Source organism: Sorex araneus, chromosome 6 (assembly GCF_027595985.1).
Source record: "Sorex araneus isolate mSorAra2 chromosome 6, mSorAra2.pri, whole genome shotgun sequence".
Classification (NCBI taxonomy): domain Eukaryota; kingdom Metazoa; phylum Chordata; class Mammalia; order Eulipotyphla; family Soricidae; genus Sorex; species Sorex araneus.
The window spans coordinates 167,900,824-167,918,135 of record NC_073307.1 but is presented as its reverse complement, the minus strand read 5'-3'; the positions used below and the strand labels follow the sequence as shown (position 1 = coordinate 167,918,135).

Below are 17,312 nucleotides of genomic sequence, written 5' to 3'. Positions count from 1 at the left end.
TCGGTATGTCGGGGTTCTGCTGAATGATCAGAAGCTGTTGCCTTTTATGATAGATGTGTCCCTGAGCACCTTGTGTCTGGGCGAGCATCGCTTTCTCATCTCCAGAACTTTCTTCCGTACCTTGGCCTCTAGTCTCCTACAGGCAGGAGAGCTAGTCCAGCGGTAGGGTGCTTGCCATGCACGCAGCTGATCCCTGGCACCACACCTGGTCCACTGCCCGGAGTGGTCCCTGGACGCAGGGTCTGGAGTAAGTCCCCGAACAGTCAGGTGTGGCCCAACCCCCTCCCAAGTCACCCCTCCTATTCAGGGTTAACTTCCCTTGCTGGGTCCCGCAAGCACCCCCGGAAACCCAGAGAAATCAATCCGTGCACACTGGGCTCCTGCCCTCCCCACTCCCTGCCACAACTGCGGCTGTGACAGTTCAGAGCTGCGCAACTGTGAACCTGCACCAGCCAAACTTGGAGCCTGTTTTCATCCTCAGGGGCAGTTACATCCCTTTAACTGCAGAGTCCGTCGGCTGAGCAAAGCCTGAGGCCAGTTCATTGCCAGTGCCACAGGTCCCCTGAGCACTGAGACCGGAGTAACTAAAAATAAGTAAATAAAGGCTGAGGAGTGCCCTGTGTCTGGCCTGTCAGCTCCCTCTGACTGGGGAAGGTTCAGCTGGCCCTTGACAAAGTCGCGTGCTGGGGCCAGAGGGGTAGTACGGTGGGTGGAGCTTTTGCCTTACCAGGGTTCCATCCCCGGCATCCCATATCGTCTCCTTAACCCCAGACCATCACTGGGTGTGACCCAAACACCAAGACCAAAGCAGGACCAAAGTCGCTATGCCACTGGGCAGAATGGGCACAGGCAGAGCCTTCAGCCTTGGGTGCAGCTTCTTGGCCTGGGACTTGGCTCCCATCAGCTCACGTGGCAGTGTGCCTGCGCTGACCTCAGCCAGCCCTGGAACTCGCGGGCAAGGGCTAGCCCGGCAGCGTGCGGCCAAGCCCGCCGTCTGGACACCTGGACCGGCACAGGGACTCCAGGGGCAGGGCCACTGTCCCGGGCGTGTCGGGCCTCGCTGGGCAGGCGTCAGTGTGCCCTGGTACCCAGCCCCTAGCGGGCAGCCGACGGCCCGGGCGCAGGCGCGCCCGTGGGGGCGGGGCGGGGCCGCGCTCCAGCCCGCCCGGAAGCGCGCCGGCGGGAACGCGGGCGAGGAGCGGGACCTGGGGCGGCGGCGGGAACCCGGGCGGCGAGCGGGACCTGGGGAGCCGGCGGGAACGCGGGCAGCGAGCGGAGGGGCCGCTGGGCCGGGTCACCCGGGCGACCGCGGGGGACACGGCCCCGGCCGTGTGCGCCCCTACGGCGCCTCGCGCTGCCACTGGAACTGGGACGGTGTACCCCCTACCCTCCCACCGCTCCGGCCAGGGTCAGGCAGTGGGAGTGACAAGACCCCCGCGGCCGCGGGCGTTTCAGACCCACCCCCCAACCCGCCCCTGCGGGTCGCCTCTGACGACCTGCCCCTCTCCTGGGTCACCACCCCCCTGCGTGGGAGGTGAGTTCTGGGGGCTCCCGTCAGTGCTCAGGACCAGGGGGGGACCCCGGGCTCGTGGGCGGGGCCGAGGGGCACTGCCAGGGTGAAGGCTCCCCGCGGCAGCGTCCCCCCCCTTGATGTCCTGCAGCCCCCCAGCCCCGTGCCTGCCAGCTGGGCTCCCGGGACCCCTCCCCCTCCCCCAGCCCCCGTGCGCACCCCTCCCCCGTCGCAGCCTCAGGCCTGAGCAGGCCCTCTGGGCGAGCCGGGACATGTCCGGCCCCCGAGGACAGCCGGGGGGCGATGGCAGCGGTGCCGGAGGGGCGGGAGCCCGCGGACTCGGAGGAGAGAGATGCTGCCGCGGCGCTGCCGTCACTGTCCGGCAACCGGCTGAGCCTGGACCTGTACCCCGACGGCGGCCGCCGGCTGCTGCGCCTGTGCGCCCGGCGGCATCCGCAGCTGCCCGACGTGCAGTTCCTGCAGCTTAGCGGCCACGAGGACCCGCGGCTGCTGGCCGCCGCGCTGGACCAGGTGCCCCAGCACCTGCCGCGGCTTCGCTCCCTGGTTCTCAAAGGTGAGCCCACCTGCTCTCCTGCGGGGTCTCTGCCCGGCTCCAGAGGCCGCCCTCGGGTCCCGGACGGGGGCTGGCAGCCCTGCAGGGGTCCTAGGTGTGCAGGGCTGCCTGACCGCTGTTTCTCCCAGGGGGGCAGCGCCGTACTGCGCTGGGGGCCTGCATCCGGGGCTCCCTGGCCACTCTGCCGGCCAGCCTGGGCGCCCTGGCCCACCTGGCCCACCTGGACCTGAGCTTCAACAGCCTGGAGCGCCTGCCCGCCTGCGTCCCGCACATGGGCGGCCTGCGCGTCCTTCTGCTGTCCCACAACTGCCTCTCGGAGCTGCCCGCCACCCTGGGGGCCCTGCCCGCCCTCACCTTCCTGGCTGCCTCCCACAACCGCCTGCGCGCGCTGCCCCCCGAGCTGCTGGCCTCCAGCACCCTGCAGTGTCTCGACCTCTCTGACAACCTCCTGAGCACGGTGCCCCCCGAGATCAGCGGCCTGCGCCACCTCGCCGAGCTCAACCTGGCCTCCAACCGGCTGCGCCACCTCCCGGCTTCCCTGGGTGAGGAGCAGCGGCCCTCCCCACTCTGCCCTGCCCGGCCTGGTGCTCCTGCGCCCTCCCCGCTCTGCCCTGCCCGGCCTGGTGCCCCCGCGCCCTCCCCGCTCTGCCTTGATCAGTCTGGTGCTCCCGGCGCCCTCCCCACTCTGCCCTGCCCATCCCGGTGCTCCCAGTGCCCTCCCCGCTCTGCCCTGCCCATCCCGGTGCTCCCAGCGCCCTCCCCGCTCTGCCCTGATCAGCCTGGTGCTCCCAGCGCCCTCTCTGCTCTGCCCTGCCCGGTGCTCCCGGCGCCCTCCTCACTCTGCCCTGCCCGGCCCAGCGCTCCCAGTGCCCTCCCCGCTCTGCCCTGCCTGGCCTGGTGCTCCCGCGGCCCCGGCCCTGATCATCCTGGTCCTTAGTGGCCCTCCGGTCCCTGCGGCTCCTCACCCTGCACAGTAACCTCCTGGTCTCGGTGCCCACCGGCCTGGCCCACCTCCCACAACTCACCCGACTGGACCTGCGGGACAACCAGCTTCGGGACGTGCCCCCCGAGCTCCTGGATGCCCCCTTTGTTCGCCTGCAGGGGAACCCCCTGGGGGAAGCGCCGCCTGCCCCTCAGAGCCCCCCAGGTAGGCCGGGTCTGGGGGCGTGCCGCGGACTCCAGGTGCTCACGGGGCCTTGTGTCCACATGCCGATGTCCTCTCTGTCCCTACAGCGGCCCCCGCGGCGCCGGATATGCCCAGACTCTCCCTGAGTGCCGACTCCGACAGGTGCGGGTAGGGGCTGCGGACCCCGTCCCGTGGCCAGGGCACACCCCGCCTCACTGTCCTCTCCTCGACAGCTTCCCCGTGACCCCCCGAGGCTGCTCTGTGAGCCTGGCGAGCGGGGTCCGCCTGCACTTCCCCGCGGGCGCCACGGCCGCTCCCACCACGGTCTGCTACTGCCTGCGGCAGCCGGAGCCCTGCCTGGTGCCCCTGGGTCCCCACGACGCCCTGCTCAGCCCCGTCCTGGAGCTGCAGCCCCACGGCGCCACCTTCCAGCAGGCACGGCTGCAGGGGCGTGGGGGTGGGGGCTGGGGCCAGACCCGGCAGTGCCTGGTGTTCACCGCACCCCTGCCGGCAGGACGTGGGCCTGTGGCTGCTCTTCGTGCCCCCGAGGGCCTGGCGGTGCCGGGAGGTGGTGGTCAGAACCCTGAGCGACGGCAGCTGGAGCGACCTGGAGACCCGCCTGGAGGAGGAGGCCCCCAGGGTAAGGCCCTCTGGACCGCCCCGGCTCCCCTCTGACCCTTACCTCCCTTCAACCTCAGTTCCCTGTGAGCCCACCTCCCCTCTGGCCTCACCCCTTCTGAGCCCACCTGTCCTCTGAACCTGACTTCTTTTGTTTTAGTTTGGGGGCCACGCCCAGCAGTGCTCAGGGTTTATTTCTGACTCTGGTCGAGAGTGGTGCTCGAGGGGCCCTAGGGGGGTGCCTGGGGCCGAGCCTGGGTGGGCCCTGTTCCAGGCAGACGCCTGCCCACTGCCCTGTTGCTCAGGCCCCAGATTGACTTCTCCCTGACCGGCGTCTCTGCCCCCGCAGAGGCTCTGGGCTCACTGCCGAGTGCTCCACTTCTCCTGGTTCCTGGTGATCTCCCGCCCGGCCTGCAACACTTGCCTGGTGCCACCAGAGGGAGCACTGCTGTGCTCCTCGGGACATCCTGGGGTCAAAGTCACCTTCCCCCCTGGGGCCACTAGGGAGCCCCAGCGGGTCAGCCTGCAGGTAGGGTGGGGACCTGAGGGAGGGTTCGAGCTCCCACACACGGGTGACCTGACTCAGGTGTCGTCAGGTGGTGCGTGTGACCGGCCGGGAGCTGCGTGCCCTGCGCGTCCTGCTGCAGGAGCCCGAGGCGGCCGCCAGCCCCCTGCTGTCCCTGTCACACGGCGGAGCCCCCGACTTCCTGCGGCCGGTGACCGTGCAGCTGCCGTTGCCCCCCGGCGTCACTGGTGAGGGAGAGCACTGCCCCCGGGGAGCCCCATGACGAGCGCGCCCCGAGGCTGCAACCCCTGCCCCTGCCCCGCAGGCCTCAGCCTGGACCGCTCGCGCCTGCACCTCCTGCACCGCGCGCCACCCGCCGCTACTTGGGACGACGTCACCGCACACGTGGCGCTGGAGCTCAGCCACCTGTACGCCCGCTTCCAAGTCACGCGCTTCTCCTGGTCAGTGCCGTGCCCCGTCGTGCGCCCGGCCACGTGCGTGCGGCCCCTGACCCCCGCCCCCCGCCCCCCAGGTACTGGCTCTGGTACACCACCAAGGCGTGCGTTGGGGGCCTGGCGCGGAAGGCCTGGGAGCGGCTGCGGCTCCACCGCGTCAGCCTCATCGCCCTGCAGCGCCGCCGCGACCCCGAGCAGGTGCTGCTGCAGTGTCTGCCCTGCCATAAGGTGGGCCGGGTCCCCCGTCTGCCCTGACACAGGCGGGCCGGGTCCCCCGTCTGCCCTGCCATAAGGTGGGCTGGGTCCCCTGTCTGCCCTGCCATAAGGCGGGCTGGGTCCCCCGTCTGCCCTGACACAGGCGGGCCGGGTCCCCCACAGTGCCTGCCCCACCCGAGGGGGCCACTAGGCCTGAGTCCGCTGGACCTTGCCCAGGTGGACGCCACTCTGCAGCGGCTGCTAGAGCGCTACCGCGGGCCCGAGCCCTCCGACGCCGTGGACATGTTCGAGGGGGAGCAGTTCTTTGCGGCCTTTGAGCGGGGCATTGAGGTGGACGCCGGTACGCCCCTGCTGCGGGCGCGGGCCCGCCCTGCCCGCTATCCTGGGGGGGTACCGCGGACTCTCACACCTCCCCTCCCCCCAGAGCGGCCGGACTGCGAGGCGGGCAGGGTGGCCTTTGTCTTCTACGCCCACCTGAGGAACGTGAAGGAAGTCTACGTGACCACCAGCCTGGACCGGCAGGCGCAGGCTGTCAGGGGCCAGGTGGGTCGGAGGGCCGGGCGCCCGTGGCCAGCTCAGGCTGGGGCACTGAGCCGCTCTCCCGCCGCAGGTGTCCTTCTACCGGGGAGCTGTGCCCCGGGAGGTGCCCGCTGAGGCGGAGGCCGCGCGGCAGAGGAAGGCGGCGGATGCCGTGTGGATGGCCACGCTGCCCATCAAGCTGCCAGTGGGTGCCGGCCGGGGGGGTGGGGCGGGCGCGGGCAGGGTCCCTCCCCGTCCAGGCTCACTGACCCGCTCCTCCTGACAGAGGCTGCGGGCGCCCGGGAGGCCAGGCCAGGATGGCAGTCTCTCCCTGGCCCCGCTGCAGCTGGGCGACGCAGAGAGTGGCTTCCTGACCCAGAGCAACCTGCTGAGTGTGGCCAGGCGCCTGGGCCCGGACTGGCCAGCCGTGGCCCTGCACCTGGGCCAGCCCTACCGTGAGGTGCAGCGCATTCGCCACGAGTTCCGGTCTGTCTGTCTGTCTGTCCCCAAGCCCAGCGCTGCAGGGAGGCTGGTCGTGGGAGGGAGAGGGGTTCGCCCCACTGCCCAGGGACCCTGTCCAGGAAGAGAGGTCAGCATGGTCCCCGCCTCCGCAGAGACGACCTGGACGGACAGATCCGCCATATGCTGTTCTCCTGGGCGGAGCGCCAGGCCGGCCAGCAGGGAGCCGTGGCCCAGCTGCTGCAGGCCCTGGAGGACAGTGACCGGCAGGATGTGGCCGAGGAGGTGCGCGACGTCCTGGAGCTCGGCCGCCGGAAGTACCGAGACAGTATTCTGCGCACGGGCCTGGCACCACCCACCCCAGAGCCCGCTCAGGCCTAGCCACGGCCCGTGGACGCAGGGTCCCCACTGCAGCCTGTCGGGAGGGGGTGGTGCGCCCCGAGTGACAACATGCCGGCTTGTCTCAGAGCTCTGTCCTTTGTGTGCCGACAGTGGGACGTGGCGGGGGTTCCGGAGATCAGGGGATCAGGCTGGGTTGGTGGCTCCTGAGTCCCCCACCCTCGGCAGCAAGAGCCAGAAGCAGGATACAAAGTAGCGGCGGGCCGGAGCCCTAGCACGGTGCGGAGGCGCGGGCTGACCCGGGGGCCATCCCCGGCTCCCCAGAGGGTCTCCCGAGCCCCCCCGCACTGACCCCTGAGCACCGCCGGGTGCGGGTCCGCCAAACCGAAAACAAAGTGGCCGCGGGCCTGGGCGGATGCAGCTTCACGGGAGCCGGCACCTGCGTGGCGTGGCGTGGGCGGCCGGGCGCGGGGCGGCGCAGTGGCCGCGGCGGCCGCGAGGGGGAGCCGGAGCCCGCGCGGGCCGGGCCGGGCCGGGGGCGGAGCGCGCCGAGGTGCAGGCCGGGCGGCGGCGGCGGCGGCGGCGGCGGAGCGCGCGTGAGTGGCGGGCGCGGGGCGCGGGGCGCGGGCTGACAGCGCCGGGGTGGGTGCGGGGCGCGCCAAGGCACGCGCGTCCCCGGGCTGCGCGCCCGCGCGGGGCGGCCGGGCCGGGGCACACGTGGACCCTGCGGCGTGGGCACGCGCGCGTCCGGCCGGCCGGGCCTGTCCGGGGCCCCTCTGTGCCCGGCGGGGGCCCCGATGGGGCTGGAGGCCGGGACTTCCCGGATGCCTGGGGTCACCGGGGCGGGGGCGCCCGGCACCCCTGACGGCGGAGACCTGGGGCGGGGGGCTCTGGAAACGCAGCCTCGGCCTCCGGGCGTCGCCCCAGCCAGCCCGGGCCTCAGTTTCCCCGGCTGTGCCAGAGGAGAGCAGGGGGCTGGGCGGCTGCCCACGGGTCTGGCTGGGATGCAGTTTCCATAGCAACGTGGGGTGCGGGGGAGGGGCCGCTCCAGCTGCCGCCTGCAGAAGGGCAGCGGGAAAGCGGGGGCCGGGGTCCGGCCGGCCCCCCCTCCCGCGCCGCCGGGGTCCCCCCGGCCCTGCGCGCGGCGCCCCGGCCCCCCAGGAAGCCGGGCTGGGGGCGGCGCGGGGCGCGGGGGGAGGGCCGGGCCGGCCCTGGCCGCCGGGGCCTGCAGCCCTCGCGCGGGGGGACGCGGGCCGGGGCCGGCGCCCGAAGTGAAAGAGAAAGTGGCCGCGGCCGCCCCGCCCCGCGGCCAATCGCGCCCGGCCCCTCCTCCGCCCCGGGTCTCCCCGGGAGGGGCCGCGCCAGTCGCCTGAGCACCTCGGAGCGGCCGCGCGCGCGGAGGTGAAGGTCACGGGGCGCGGGTGGGCGGCGAGCAGCGGCCGGGCCCCCAGCCCCGCACCCCCGGGAGCCCGGGGCGATCACGCGCCCCTCCCTGCGGCCCCTTCCGCACGCGGGCCCGGGGCATCCCTGGTGTCACCGTCCGTCCATCTGGCAGCTGGGCACAGAGGGGGGGGGGCGTTGCGGGGCGGGGGCGGGGAGAAGCGGCTGGTGGGGGGGGGCGCCCAGGCTGATGCCGCCCCTCGGCCCGGACCCAGGAGCAGCGTCGCCGGGAGAGGAGCAGCGTCCCCCAGCACCCTCCTACCTGGCCGCGCGCGCCCATGGCTGACAAGCAGATCAGGTCAGAGTCCCCCCCCCACAGCCCTCCCCCGTCGCGGCGCCCCCCCCACCCTGCCGCTGACCGCCCCATCCTCCGCAGCCTGCCCGCCAAGCTCATCAATGGCGGCATCGCGGGGCTGATCGGGGTCACCTGCGTGTTCCCCATCGACCTGGCCAAGACGAGGCTACAGAACCAGCAGAATGGACAGCGCATGTACACCAGCATGTAAGCGTGGGGGCAGGGCTCGGCCCTCCCCGAGAGGGGACCTGGTGGGCCCTGCTCACCCCTCCTGTCCTCTCACTGCAGGTCTGACTGCCTGGTCAAGACCATCCGCTCCGAGGGCTACTTCGGGATGTACCGGGGTGAGGCTGCAGGCGGGCTGGGAGGGCGAGTGACCGGGACTTGGGGCTCCATCCCTGCCATCACACCCACGCAGCACCGCGGGGAGGACCCGGCCTCCTCTGCGTCCCGGGCACCGCAGGGCACAGGCGCCAGGACACGGGCCCGGGCGTGGATTGGCCGCGTGGCCCTGAGCCCGCACCACCCCCGGGGCTGGTCCCTGCATGCCCGACTCTCCCCGGAAAGCCAGACATGCCAGGGCCACAACACAGCCCCCAACGCCCCCTGCCCTGCCTGTCCCCCAGCTGGGCTGGCCTGTGGGGGGGAGGTTCCTGCCCTGGCACGGCTCAGCCCCAGATGTGGGTGAGAGGGCAGGAGGGTGGCCGCAGAGTGCCAGGTGGGGCAGTGCCAGCTGGTGCCTCCTGGCCCGGCCACCGACCTGCCCGTGCTGGGCACCGCAGGAGCTGCCGTGAACCTGACCCTCGTCACCCCCGAGAAGGCCATCAAGCTGGCAGCCAACGACTTCTTCCGCCACCAGTTCTCCAAGGACGGGTAAGAGGCCAAGGTCGGGAGGGAGGGTCCACGCCACTGGGGCCAGGGCAAAGTCTGCAGCTGGCCGGGCCCTGCCCGCCTGCACCCCAGACCAGAGTCCGGTCTCCCCCTCCTCCTCCTCCTCCTCCTCTCCCTCCTCTCCGACCAGAGTCCTCCTAATCCTCCTCCTCCTCCTGGACCAGAGTCCTCCTCCTCCTCTTTTTCTCCATCACCCCTCCCCCTCCCCCGCCCCTCCTCCCTGTCCTCTCCTGTTTACCTGGGGAGTGCCTGCTACTCCGGTTCCAGGGACCTGGGCCTCAGCCAGCGCAGCTGCCCCTGAGGGCTGGGTTTTGGGCCACCTGGGCCCCCAGCCCGGCTCTGCTGTCCTTCCCAGCCCTGCCCCGGGCCATCTGTCGCGCTGCCCCCTCCCCACGCTCTGACCTGGCCCCTGTCCCACAGGCAGAAGCTGACCCTGTTCAAGGAGATGCTGGCGGGCTGCGGGGCGGGCACCTGCCAGGTGATCGTCACCACCCCCATGGAGATGCTCAAGATCCAGCTGCAGGACGCGGGCCGCATTGGTGAGGGGGGGCGGGGACGCCCCGGCTCCGCGCGCGCGCAGGGGTGGAGATGCAGCGGCCCTTCCCCTCTCCGCAGCTGCCCAGAGGAAGATGCTGGCGGCGCAGGGGGGCGCGCAGCCGTCGGTGGAGGCTCCGGCGCCGCGGCCCACGGCCACGCAGCTGACACGGGAGCTGCTGCAGCGCCACGGCATTGCGGGCCTTTACAAGGGCCTGGGGGCCACACTGCTCAGGTAGGGCCCGGGCGCGGGGGCGGGGCGGCGAGCCCGCCCGGGGTCACCGCCCAGGGTCACCGCCGTGCCCTCCGCAGGGACGTGCCCTTCTCCATCGTCTACTTCCCCCTCTTTGCCAACCTGAACCAGCTGGGCCAGCCGGCGAGCGGGGAGAAGTCGCCTTTCTACGTGTCCTTCCTGGCCGGCTGCGCGGCGGGGAGCGCGGCCGCCGTGGCCGTAAACCCCTGTGACGGTCAGTGCGTGGGCCGGGCCGGGCCGGGGCGGGCCGGCTGGGGGCGCACGCGCTGACCACCTCTCCTGCTCGCAGTGGTCAAGACGAGGCTCCAGTCCCTGCAGCGCGGGGTCAACGAGGACACGTACTCCGGCTTCCTGGACTGTGCCAGGTGGGCGAGGGGGCGGGGCTCCCGGGGGGCGGGGCCGGCGGCCACCCACCCGCTGACCGTCCCCCCCCTGCAGGAAGATCTGGCAGCGTGAGGGTCCGTCGGCCTTCCTGAAGGGCGCCTACTGCCGGGCCCTGGTCATCGCGCCCCTCTTCGGCATCGCGCAGGTGGTCTACTTCCTGGGCATCGCGGAGACCCTCCTGGGGCTGGTGCAGGATCCCCAGCCCTGAGACCCCTGCCGCTGCCCACACAGCCGCACCGGACCAGGGCGGCCGGCGGGGGCGGCTGCGGAGGTCTTCTCAACCCCACCCTGAGGACGGGGAGGGGGAGCTGAGGAAGGGAAGGGGTGCGGGGTGCGGGTAGTGGGGTCCGCCCGCACCCCCATGGGATCAGCGTGTTATTTATGTAGAAAAATCCGAAATCTTACATTCCTGGAGCACCCCTCAGCTCTGCCGGGCCTGAGCACCCCAGGATGGAGCTGGTCTCTGGGCTGGGACCCAGGCCCGGGCCAGACCCTCCCCGACACTACCAGCTCCTGACCCGACTGGCCCGGCCGCGGGGGCCCACACTCCGACAGGCCAGCCCCTTGTCCTCTGCCCTCCATGGCCGCCCTGCCCTGCTCCTCTCCCCTCCCCCAAGCCAGCCTTGCCCAGGGTAGGACTTGCCCGCCCTGTGATGAGCCAAGAACCCCAGGCGGGCCTACTGACTCTGGCCCGCGGGCATGGGGGTGAGTGCACACGTGTGGGCACGTACATGTGTGTGTGGCGCCGGCTGTAAATGTACACATGTGACGGTGCATCTGAGGGGGTGTGAGAGTGCATGTGTGTGCCTGTGTGTGTGAAGTTGCGTGTGGGCTGCACGCCTGTGTGTGTGAGGGTGCATGTGGGCTGAACTGTATGTGTGAAGGTGTGTGTGGGTTAGTGTGTGTGTGTGTGTGTGTGTGTGTGAGGGTGTTTGGATGTTTGTGTGTGTGTGTATGAAGGTGTGTGTGGACTGGTGTGTGTGTGTGGATGCATGTGAGCTGGTGTGTGTGAGAATGTGTGTGGGCTGGTGTGTGTGGGTGAGGGTGTGTGTGAGCTGGTGTGTGTGTGTGTGTGTGAGGATGCATGTGGGCTTGTATGTGTGAGGGTGTGTGTGGGCTGGTTTGTGTGTGTGTGTGTGAGGGTGTGTGTGAGCTGGTGTGTGTGAGGATGCATGTGGGCTTGTATGTGTGAGGGTGTGTGGGGGCTGGTTTGTGTGTGTGTGTGTGTGTGTGTGTGAGGGTGTGTGTGGGCTGGTGTGTGTGTGAGTGTGTGTGGGCTGGTGTGTGTGTGTGAGGGTGTGTGGGCTGGTGTGTGTGAGGGTGTGTGGGCTCGTGTGTGTGAGGGTGTGTGGGCTCGTGTGTGTGTGAGGGTGTGTGGGCTGGTGTGTATGTGAGGGTGCGTGTGGGCTGCTATGTGTGTGTGAGAGTGTGTGTGGATGCCTGCGTGTGTGCGAGTGTGCGTGTGGGCTGCGTGTGTGGACCGAGCACCCTGCCTGCTGGGCCGTGTCTTCACACCTGCATCCGAGGCTTCGGGCCAGCCTCACAGAGAATGAAGCTCTCGGAGCCCCTTCCGCCGACCCTCTGTCCCCAGTCCCGCAGCCCGGGGAGGCGGGGCGCGAGGCCCGCGCGGTGCCTGCCCTGGAGAGCAGAGGCCCCCTTCCCGACCCCCCTTTGTGAATTGGTGGGCGCGCCCGCCCTGCCCCTGTGATCGTGTTGGTGATGGACTGCCATGCTGGTGCTGTGTCCCCCTCCCAGCAACACTACCTGAGGCCGCGCCCGGGCCTCCCGCCCCTCACGGTTCCCGGGAGCTGCCGCCTCCCGTCTCCTCGTACCTTGGAAGCTGCTGCTGCTGCTTACAGAATTCTATTTTTTTTCTTTGGAAGAGTTTTAAGAAGTTGTAAGTTTTTGTGTCTTGTCCTGTACGGAGATAAATAAATATTCTAAGTAGACGTCTGTGCTGTGAGAGAGTTTCGGGCAGCGCGCGGGGTGGGTCCCCGCATCCCGGGTCCCTGGTCCACCCCACCGGGCACCGCCCCCGCCGCAGCCTGGCGTGGGGACGCGGAAGGTGCGCCCCAGCCCAGAGCTTCCGGGGCACCGGGCGGGGCGGGGCGGGCGCGGGCGGAGCGATGTCCCCCGCAGTGCATTGTGGGAAACTCCCAGTCCTGCAGCCGCCGCGCCCGCGCGCCCAGGTCCTCGGGACGCCAGAGCCGGGAGCGTCTGCGGAGCCGCCACCGCCGCCGCCGCCGCTGCGTAAGGCTTGAGGGGCGCAGGAGGGGCAGGAGGGGCGCCGGCCCGGGGGCGAGGGGCGGCTCCCCCACCCTGAAGGTCACGGGGAGAGCCTGGCTCCTGGCTCTCCTGGGCTCAGCGGCGTGGGGGGGGCCGCGGTGACATCAGCGTCTGGCGGGGAGATCACCTGCCCTTTGCACATTCCCAGCGGCTGCTGGTGCCTGTGCAGTGTGGAGGGTGGTGGGTGTCAGGGGCCGCTGCCAGAACGCCCCCGCCCCAGCGTGACCTTCAGGCGACCTTCGTGTGGGTGGAGGTAGCCCCCCTCCCACCCTGGCCCCCTTCCCTGAGCTGGGCCCCCGCGGGCGAGGGAGTGGGGTGCTCTTGCGGCGGGCCGGCACTGCAGATTCTCAGGCTTGGGGCGCCGCACCTCCCCGCTGCTCTCCACTCCGGCTGGGACCTGAGGGATGTGGACAGCGCTCGGAAGGGCGGGCTGCCCTTGGGCCGGAACAGGCTCGGCTGGTCTGACAGGTGGGGGAAGCCGTGACCCAGCCGGCCCCTCCCACCTCGGCCCTGTCCCGGGAAGGGGGCCTCGGGGTGCTTCTGACCTCGGCCTCCCCGCAGCCCATAGAATGCCCAGGGCTGAGCTGTGAGCGCCGCCACTGCCCACCCGCCATGGAGTCCCGAGGGAAGCCGGCCAGCACCCCCAAGCCCGAAGCCAAAGCCCCCCCAGCCGCCGACACGAAGGCCCCAGCGAGCAAGCCGGGGAAGAAGGAGGAGCCGCCGGCAGCCCCCGCCCCACTGCCCGCCAAGAAGAGCCCCGCCAAGGCGGACCCCGTCCTCCTCAACAACCACAGCAACCTGAAGCCGGGCCCCGCTGCCCCCAGCACCCCCGAGGCCACCCCCGAGCCCAAGGGGCCTGGGGACGGGGCCGAGGAGGAGGAGGCCGGCCGGGGGGCCCGAGGCCCCTGCCCTCTGGAGAACTTGACGCCGCTGCTGGTGGCCGGGGGTGTGGCCGTGGCTGCGGCTGCCCTGGTCCTGGGAGTGGTCCTGCTGGTGGCCCGGAAAAAGTGACGGCCGGGGCCTGATGGGCATAGCCCCATCCTGTACAGACCTGGGGTTCTAGTGCATGCGAGCCCGCCCCAGCTCTCCGTCCACCCCCTCATATATAGAAGCTGATCCCGGCGACCATGGACCAGTCTCCCACTGGGCTACCCCCAGCTTCCCTCTCGGTCCCCAGGCAGCTGCACTCGGGCTGGGGCCAGTCTCCCCACTAAGGCTCTGCTGAGAGCAGGGGACCACCGGGCGCGGCTCCGCCCTCACCCCACCACTGCGGCCCCCAGCCCAGGGTCACTCACTCCGCTTGCACCTGCTGCCCCGACCCACACCCAGACCCTGGTCCCAGGGCTCAGCCAGAGCCCACGGGGGGGCTGCCCAGCCCCGGGCGCCCCCCCGCCCACACCCAGCCTCCTTAGCGTCCCAAGCGTATAAATGCAATAACAGGTAGAGTAGAGCCGAGAGGTGCCAGCGCCCTCTGTCCACCGCCCCGCGCCCTCCACCGTGTGCCTGGAACGACCGGGGAAGAGCGGCAGGCTCGAGGGATGCTGTGTCGGAAATAAACTCCTGTCCACAGGCCGCGCTGCGTCCTCACCTGCTTGGGCAGGGCTTCCTGTGGGCAGCGGCCCGGGCCGGCGTGGGAGGGGCGTGGCAGGGATGGAGGGCAGGGAGGGGCGTGGCGAGGAGACCCCTGCTCAGCCCCGGAGCTGGCAAGGGCATTACCCACCGCCATCCTCTCGGCCCCCACGGCGCAGGCGGCTGGCATGGCGGGCAGGCCGTGGGCACCGTGCCTCCTCCAGCCGAGTCCCTGCCCGTGGGGCATCGCTGGCCGCAGCCTCTCTGCATTGTTTCCTTGTTTGTTTGCGACCCCATCTGGCTGTGCGCAGGGGCAGGGGTCACTCCGGGTGGGCTCGGGGGACCAAGCACAGGTGGCCACGCAGAAAGCAGGTATACCCCTGTACTGTCTCCAGCCCCCCATTTTTTGTTCTGAACCTTTAAAACCACACAGCGGGGGGAGAGGTAGTGCAGGGGGAACCTGTGGCCCACCGGGCTGGATCCCCAGAACCAAATGGTCTCCTGAGCACCTCCAGAGCGAAGCCCAAATACAAAGCCAGAGGAAGTAGCTCTGGGACGGGCTGGCTGTGAGCCTAAGAGCCAGACGGAAACAACGTCGCTACGGGACCCTGCTGCAGTGGCCGGGAGAGGTCCCCGAGGGCTGGATTCTGTGTCTGGCTTAGGAGAGCCCCAAGTTTGCTCCCTGGCACCGTATGGTCCCCAGCACAGTCCTGTGCGACAGGAAAACAAAACAGGAAGGAAACTGCCCCAAGCAGGTGGGTGCTGGCCCTCGGCCCTCGGGTCAGTCCCCTGCACTGGGGCCAGAGCGCCAGGACAGCAGCTGACCCAGTGTCCCGTAGAGTCCTGTTAGTCTGCCAGGGGTGCCCCTTAGCACTGCCGGGTGGGCCCCTCCAAAATACAGATTATTAGGAATCAGTCCCTGCCACCAACAGAAACACCTGTGCCATCCAGGGGACCCCACTCCACTGCAAGGTCCTGGCAGAAGCATGTTTCGACTTCAGTCGGGGGATGGAGGAGCAAACTGCCTGCGGCCCGCACACACACACACACATACACACGCGCGCGCGCGCGCGCGCACACACACACCCATTGGTCTTAGTTCGTGGCAGACGGTGTCCGAGGCCTTCTCTGTGCTGGGGAGACTCGGGCCTCAATGCGCAGGCCCGCCCCCCCCCCCCCCGCCCAGCAGTGGGGCCCGTGTGGGGCCCTGGGCACTGCGCAGAGCAGGGCCCAGAGCCTCCGGCACCTTCCGTTTGGGGATCACACTCCGTGGTGCCCAGGGGCTGCTCCGGGCCCTACACTCAGGAATCACTCCTGGCTGGCTCAGGGGACCGTATGGGATGGGCCCTCAAACCCGGGTCAGCCACATGCGAGGCAAACACCCTCCCTGCTGTTTGACCGCTCTGGCTCCCGAAGCCTCATTCTCCCACACAGACACTCCCCTGCCCCCTGTGCTTACGCCCCTCTGTCTCCCAGGAAGTGCTGCCTTCTCAGGCTCCTGGGAGCAGACCACCAGCATCTGTGCCTCTGCGGCTTCATCATACCCCACAGGGCAGGGATGGGGGCACCTTCATGCCCAGGCCGAGCTCCAACCTGCAGCCCCACCTCTGACAACTGTTGGTGATGAGGGAGGCGTTCAGGCCCTGAGGGGGTCTCTCTGGAGGGAGTCCAGGCATATGGTGCCCGTGGGCTTTGTGGGACGGGCAGAAGTTTGATGATCCGTGCCCACGGGCTTTGTGGAATGGACAGGAGTTTGATGAATGGTGGCCACAGGCTTTGTGAGACGGGCAGGAGTTCGACAGTGCAGGTGCTCCAGCATTCCCGGCAGAGTAGAGAAGGCTGGGTGGGGGGGGGAGACTGAAGTGTGTCCCCCCAGCAGCTCCCGGGGGAGAAGGGCGTCCCACAGCACAGAGAGCCTGGGGCCAGCCCAACTCCTCCAACCTGAGTGCTCGGTGGAGAAACTTGCAGACAGGCACAGTCCAAGCGCCCTCCTGGTGCTGCGTGGAGGCACGTTCTGGATCCTCACAGGGGAAGTGAGAAATCAAAGACAGACCCAAGGCCAAGGGCACGACCTCAGGCAAACCCGGGCCTCTCCCAGGCCCCTCCGCCTGCCCGAGTACACGCTGTCCCGGGGGTGGGAGGCCAGGCGTGTGCCCAGCCACAGGGAGGTCCTTCTGCATGGGTCCCAGGGCCCGTCCGGGCAGGCTACCTGCACGGAGACGCACAGGACAGACCTGCCCGAGGGCCTGCCCCGCTGCCCAAGTGGACTTGGCTGGGCTCAGGGAACTGGGAAGCCCACAGGCATAACGAGTCCCAGGGCGCGAGCTGCCTGCGTGTCCTGCCACTGGTCCTGAACCTGGGGCTCTGCCCTGGGGATGACTGCGGCCCCCCCACCAGGCGCAGAGGTTAGTGGCCCACCTGCAAGTCTCCCTGGCCCCAGCCCCCCGGAACCAGCGCAGAGGGAGGCCCTGAGGGTGTCCTGAGCAGGCCAGAACCCAGTGGAGGCCCTGCTGGCACGGCAGTTCCTGGTGCCCACAAAGGCATTCTCGGCCAGAGCAGAGGAAGGCAGGAGGGGCAACCAGCCGGGCCCACGCGCCCCCCCTCCCAGGCTTCCCTTGTTCCGTGCATGGCCCCTACGTGGACTCTCCATGACATCATCCTCCAAAAGCCACAGAGAATGTGGGCAGTGAGTGTGAGCCCGGGCACCCTTCACCAGCCTGTGCCCCATCCCCACAGGGAAACCCAACCCCCAAACCTACAAAGGAACAGACACCGGCTCTTGCAGGACACCTGGACTACCTGCCGGGCCCAGCGTACTCTGTCTGGACGAGGAGCATGGGGCAGGGAGGGAGACCCAGGGCATCGGAGATGCTGCTCAGGACCGTGGGCCTTTGGCGGAATCTTCATGTAGTCAAGGGGCCTTGTCCTCCACAGGAGGGACCCGTTGAGCACGTGAGTCCAGGGAAGGGACATTGTCCATAAGAGGCACCAAGTGTGCACCGGGGTTCAGGGAAGGGCCCTTGCCCTTGGGAGGGACCCTCATGTATGGGAGGGGTCTTTGGCACAGGACCGCCCTTAGGCCCAGGAAGGGTCTGGAAGGACTGGCTCCTGTGCTTTGCCCGTGGGGACTGGAGTTAGATCCCCCCCAACACTGCATGCTCACCCCAACAAACAACTCCAGGAGCGGACCCCAGCACTGAGCTGGGAGTAGACCTCTAGTACCACGGGGTGTGACACCCCAAACAAGGCACAGGAGGGACCTCAAAATTCACCGGATGGACGTTATTTCCCAGAGGGGCCCTTGTTTAGGGCATGGGGCCTCCAGAAGGGCAGAGCTGG

General features: G+C 69.8%; 3 protein-coding genes across 7 annotated transcripts; all 3 read left to right on the top strand.

Annotated features, from left to right (window-relative positions):
• The first annotated feature begins 304 nt into the window (after positions 1–304).
• PIDD1 (p53-induced death domain protein 1) lies at positions 305–6,763 on the top strand. Of its 4 annotated transcripts, none has more exons than XM_004603131.2 (15): positions 305–2,084; positions 2,213–2,626; positions 3,022–3,231; positions 3,318–3,372; positions 3,444–3,645; positions 3,725–3,850; positions 4,178–4,357; positions 4,425–4,581; positions 4,659–4,794; positions 4,866–5,016; positions 5,221–5,344; positions 5,429–5,547; positions 5,615–5,728; positions 5,810–6,009; positions 6,138–6,450. In XM_004603131.2, the coding sequence occupies exons 1-15, from the start codon at positions 1,814–1,816 to the stop codon at positions 6,361–6,363; spliced, it is 2,685 nt and encodes an 894-aa protein (XP_004603188.2). In that variant the 5' UTR covers positions 305–1,813; the 3' UTR covers positions 6,364–6,450. The 4 variants fall into 4 exon arrangements, with proteins under 4 accessions (XP_004603188.2, XP_054997765.1, XP_054997764.1 ...); XM_055141790.1 differs by having other exon boundaries at positions 5,167–5,344; XM_055141789.1 differs by having other exon boundaries at positions 5,810–6,763.
• A 78-nt stretch (positions 6,764–6,841) lies between these two features.
• On the top strand, positions 6,842–12,067 carry SLC25A22 (solute carrier family 25 member 22). Of its 2 annotated transcripts, none has more exons than XM_055141791.1 (10): positions 6,842–6,917; positions 7,977–8,059; positions 8,138–8,263; positions 8,345–8,400; positions 8,839–8,929; positions 9,368–9,486; positions 9,563–9,716; positions 9,794–9,948; positions 10,024–10,099; positions 10,173–12,067. In XM_055141791.1, the coding sequence occupies exons 2-10, from the start codon at positions 8,040–8,042 to the stop codon at positions 10,324–10,326; spliced, it is 951 nt and encodes a 316-aa protein (XP_054997766.1). In that variant the 5' UTR covers positions 6,842–6,917; positions 7,977–8,039; the 3' UTR covers positions 10,327–12,067. The 2 variants fall into 2 exon arrangements, with proteins under 2 accessions (XP_054997766.1, XP_054997767.1); XM_055141792.1 differs by lacking the exon at positions 6,842–6,917 and adding an exon at positions 7,524–7,722.
• Positions 12,068–12,210: 143 nt separating this feature from the next.
• On the top strand, positions 12,211–13,976 carry CEND1 (cell cycle exit and neuronal differentiation 1). Its single transcript, XM_055142184.1, has 2 exons — positions 12,211–12,368; positions 12,966–13,976. The coding sequence occupies exon 2, from the start codon at positions 13,017–13,019 to the stop codon at positions 13,413–13,415; it is 399 nt and encodes a 132-aa protein (XP_054998159.1). The 5' UTR covers positions 12,211–12,368; positions 12,966–13,016; the 3' UTR covers positions 13,416–13,976.
• Positions 13,977–17,312: the final 3,336 nt, after the last annotated feature.

Bases quoted from the DNA above. Each gene is read 5' to 3' on its own strand.
- PIDD1 (XM_055141788.1), top strand. From the start codon at position 1,814: ATGGCAGCGGTGCCGGAGGGGCGGGAGCCCGCGGACTCGGAGGAGAGA. The intron at 5,345-5,428 runs GTACGCCCCTGC...CCCTCCCCCCAG, and splicing joins GGGCATTGAGGTGGACGCCG to AGCGGCCGGACTGCGAGGCG. The intron at 5,729-5,809 runs GTGGGTGCCGGC...TCCTCCTGACAG, and splicing joins CGCTGCCCATCAAGCTGCCA to AGGCTGCGGGCGCCCGGGAG.
- SLC25A22 (XM_055141791.1), top strand. From the start codon at position 8,040: ATGGCTGACAAGCAGATCAG. The intron at 8,060-8,137 runs GTCAGAGTCCCC...CATCCTCCGCAG, and splicing joins ATGGCTGACAAGCAGATCAG to CCTGCCCGCCAAGCTCATCA. The intron at 9,487-9,562 runs GTGAGGGGGGGC...CCCTCTCCGCAG, and splicing joins GCAGGACGCGGGCCGCATTG to CTGCCCAGAGGAAGATGCTG.
- CEND1 (XM_055142184.1), top strand. From the start codon at position 13,017: ATGGAGTCCCGAGGGAAGCCGGCCAGCACCCCCAAGCCCGAAGCCAAA.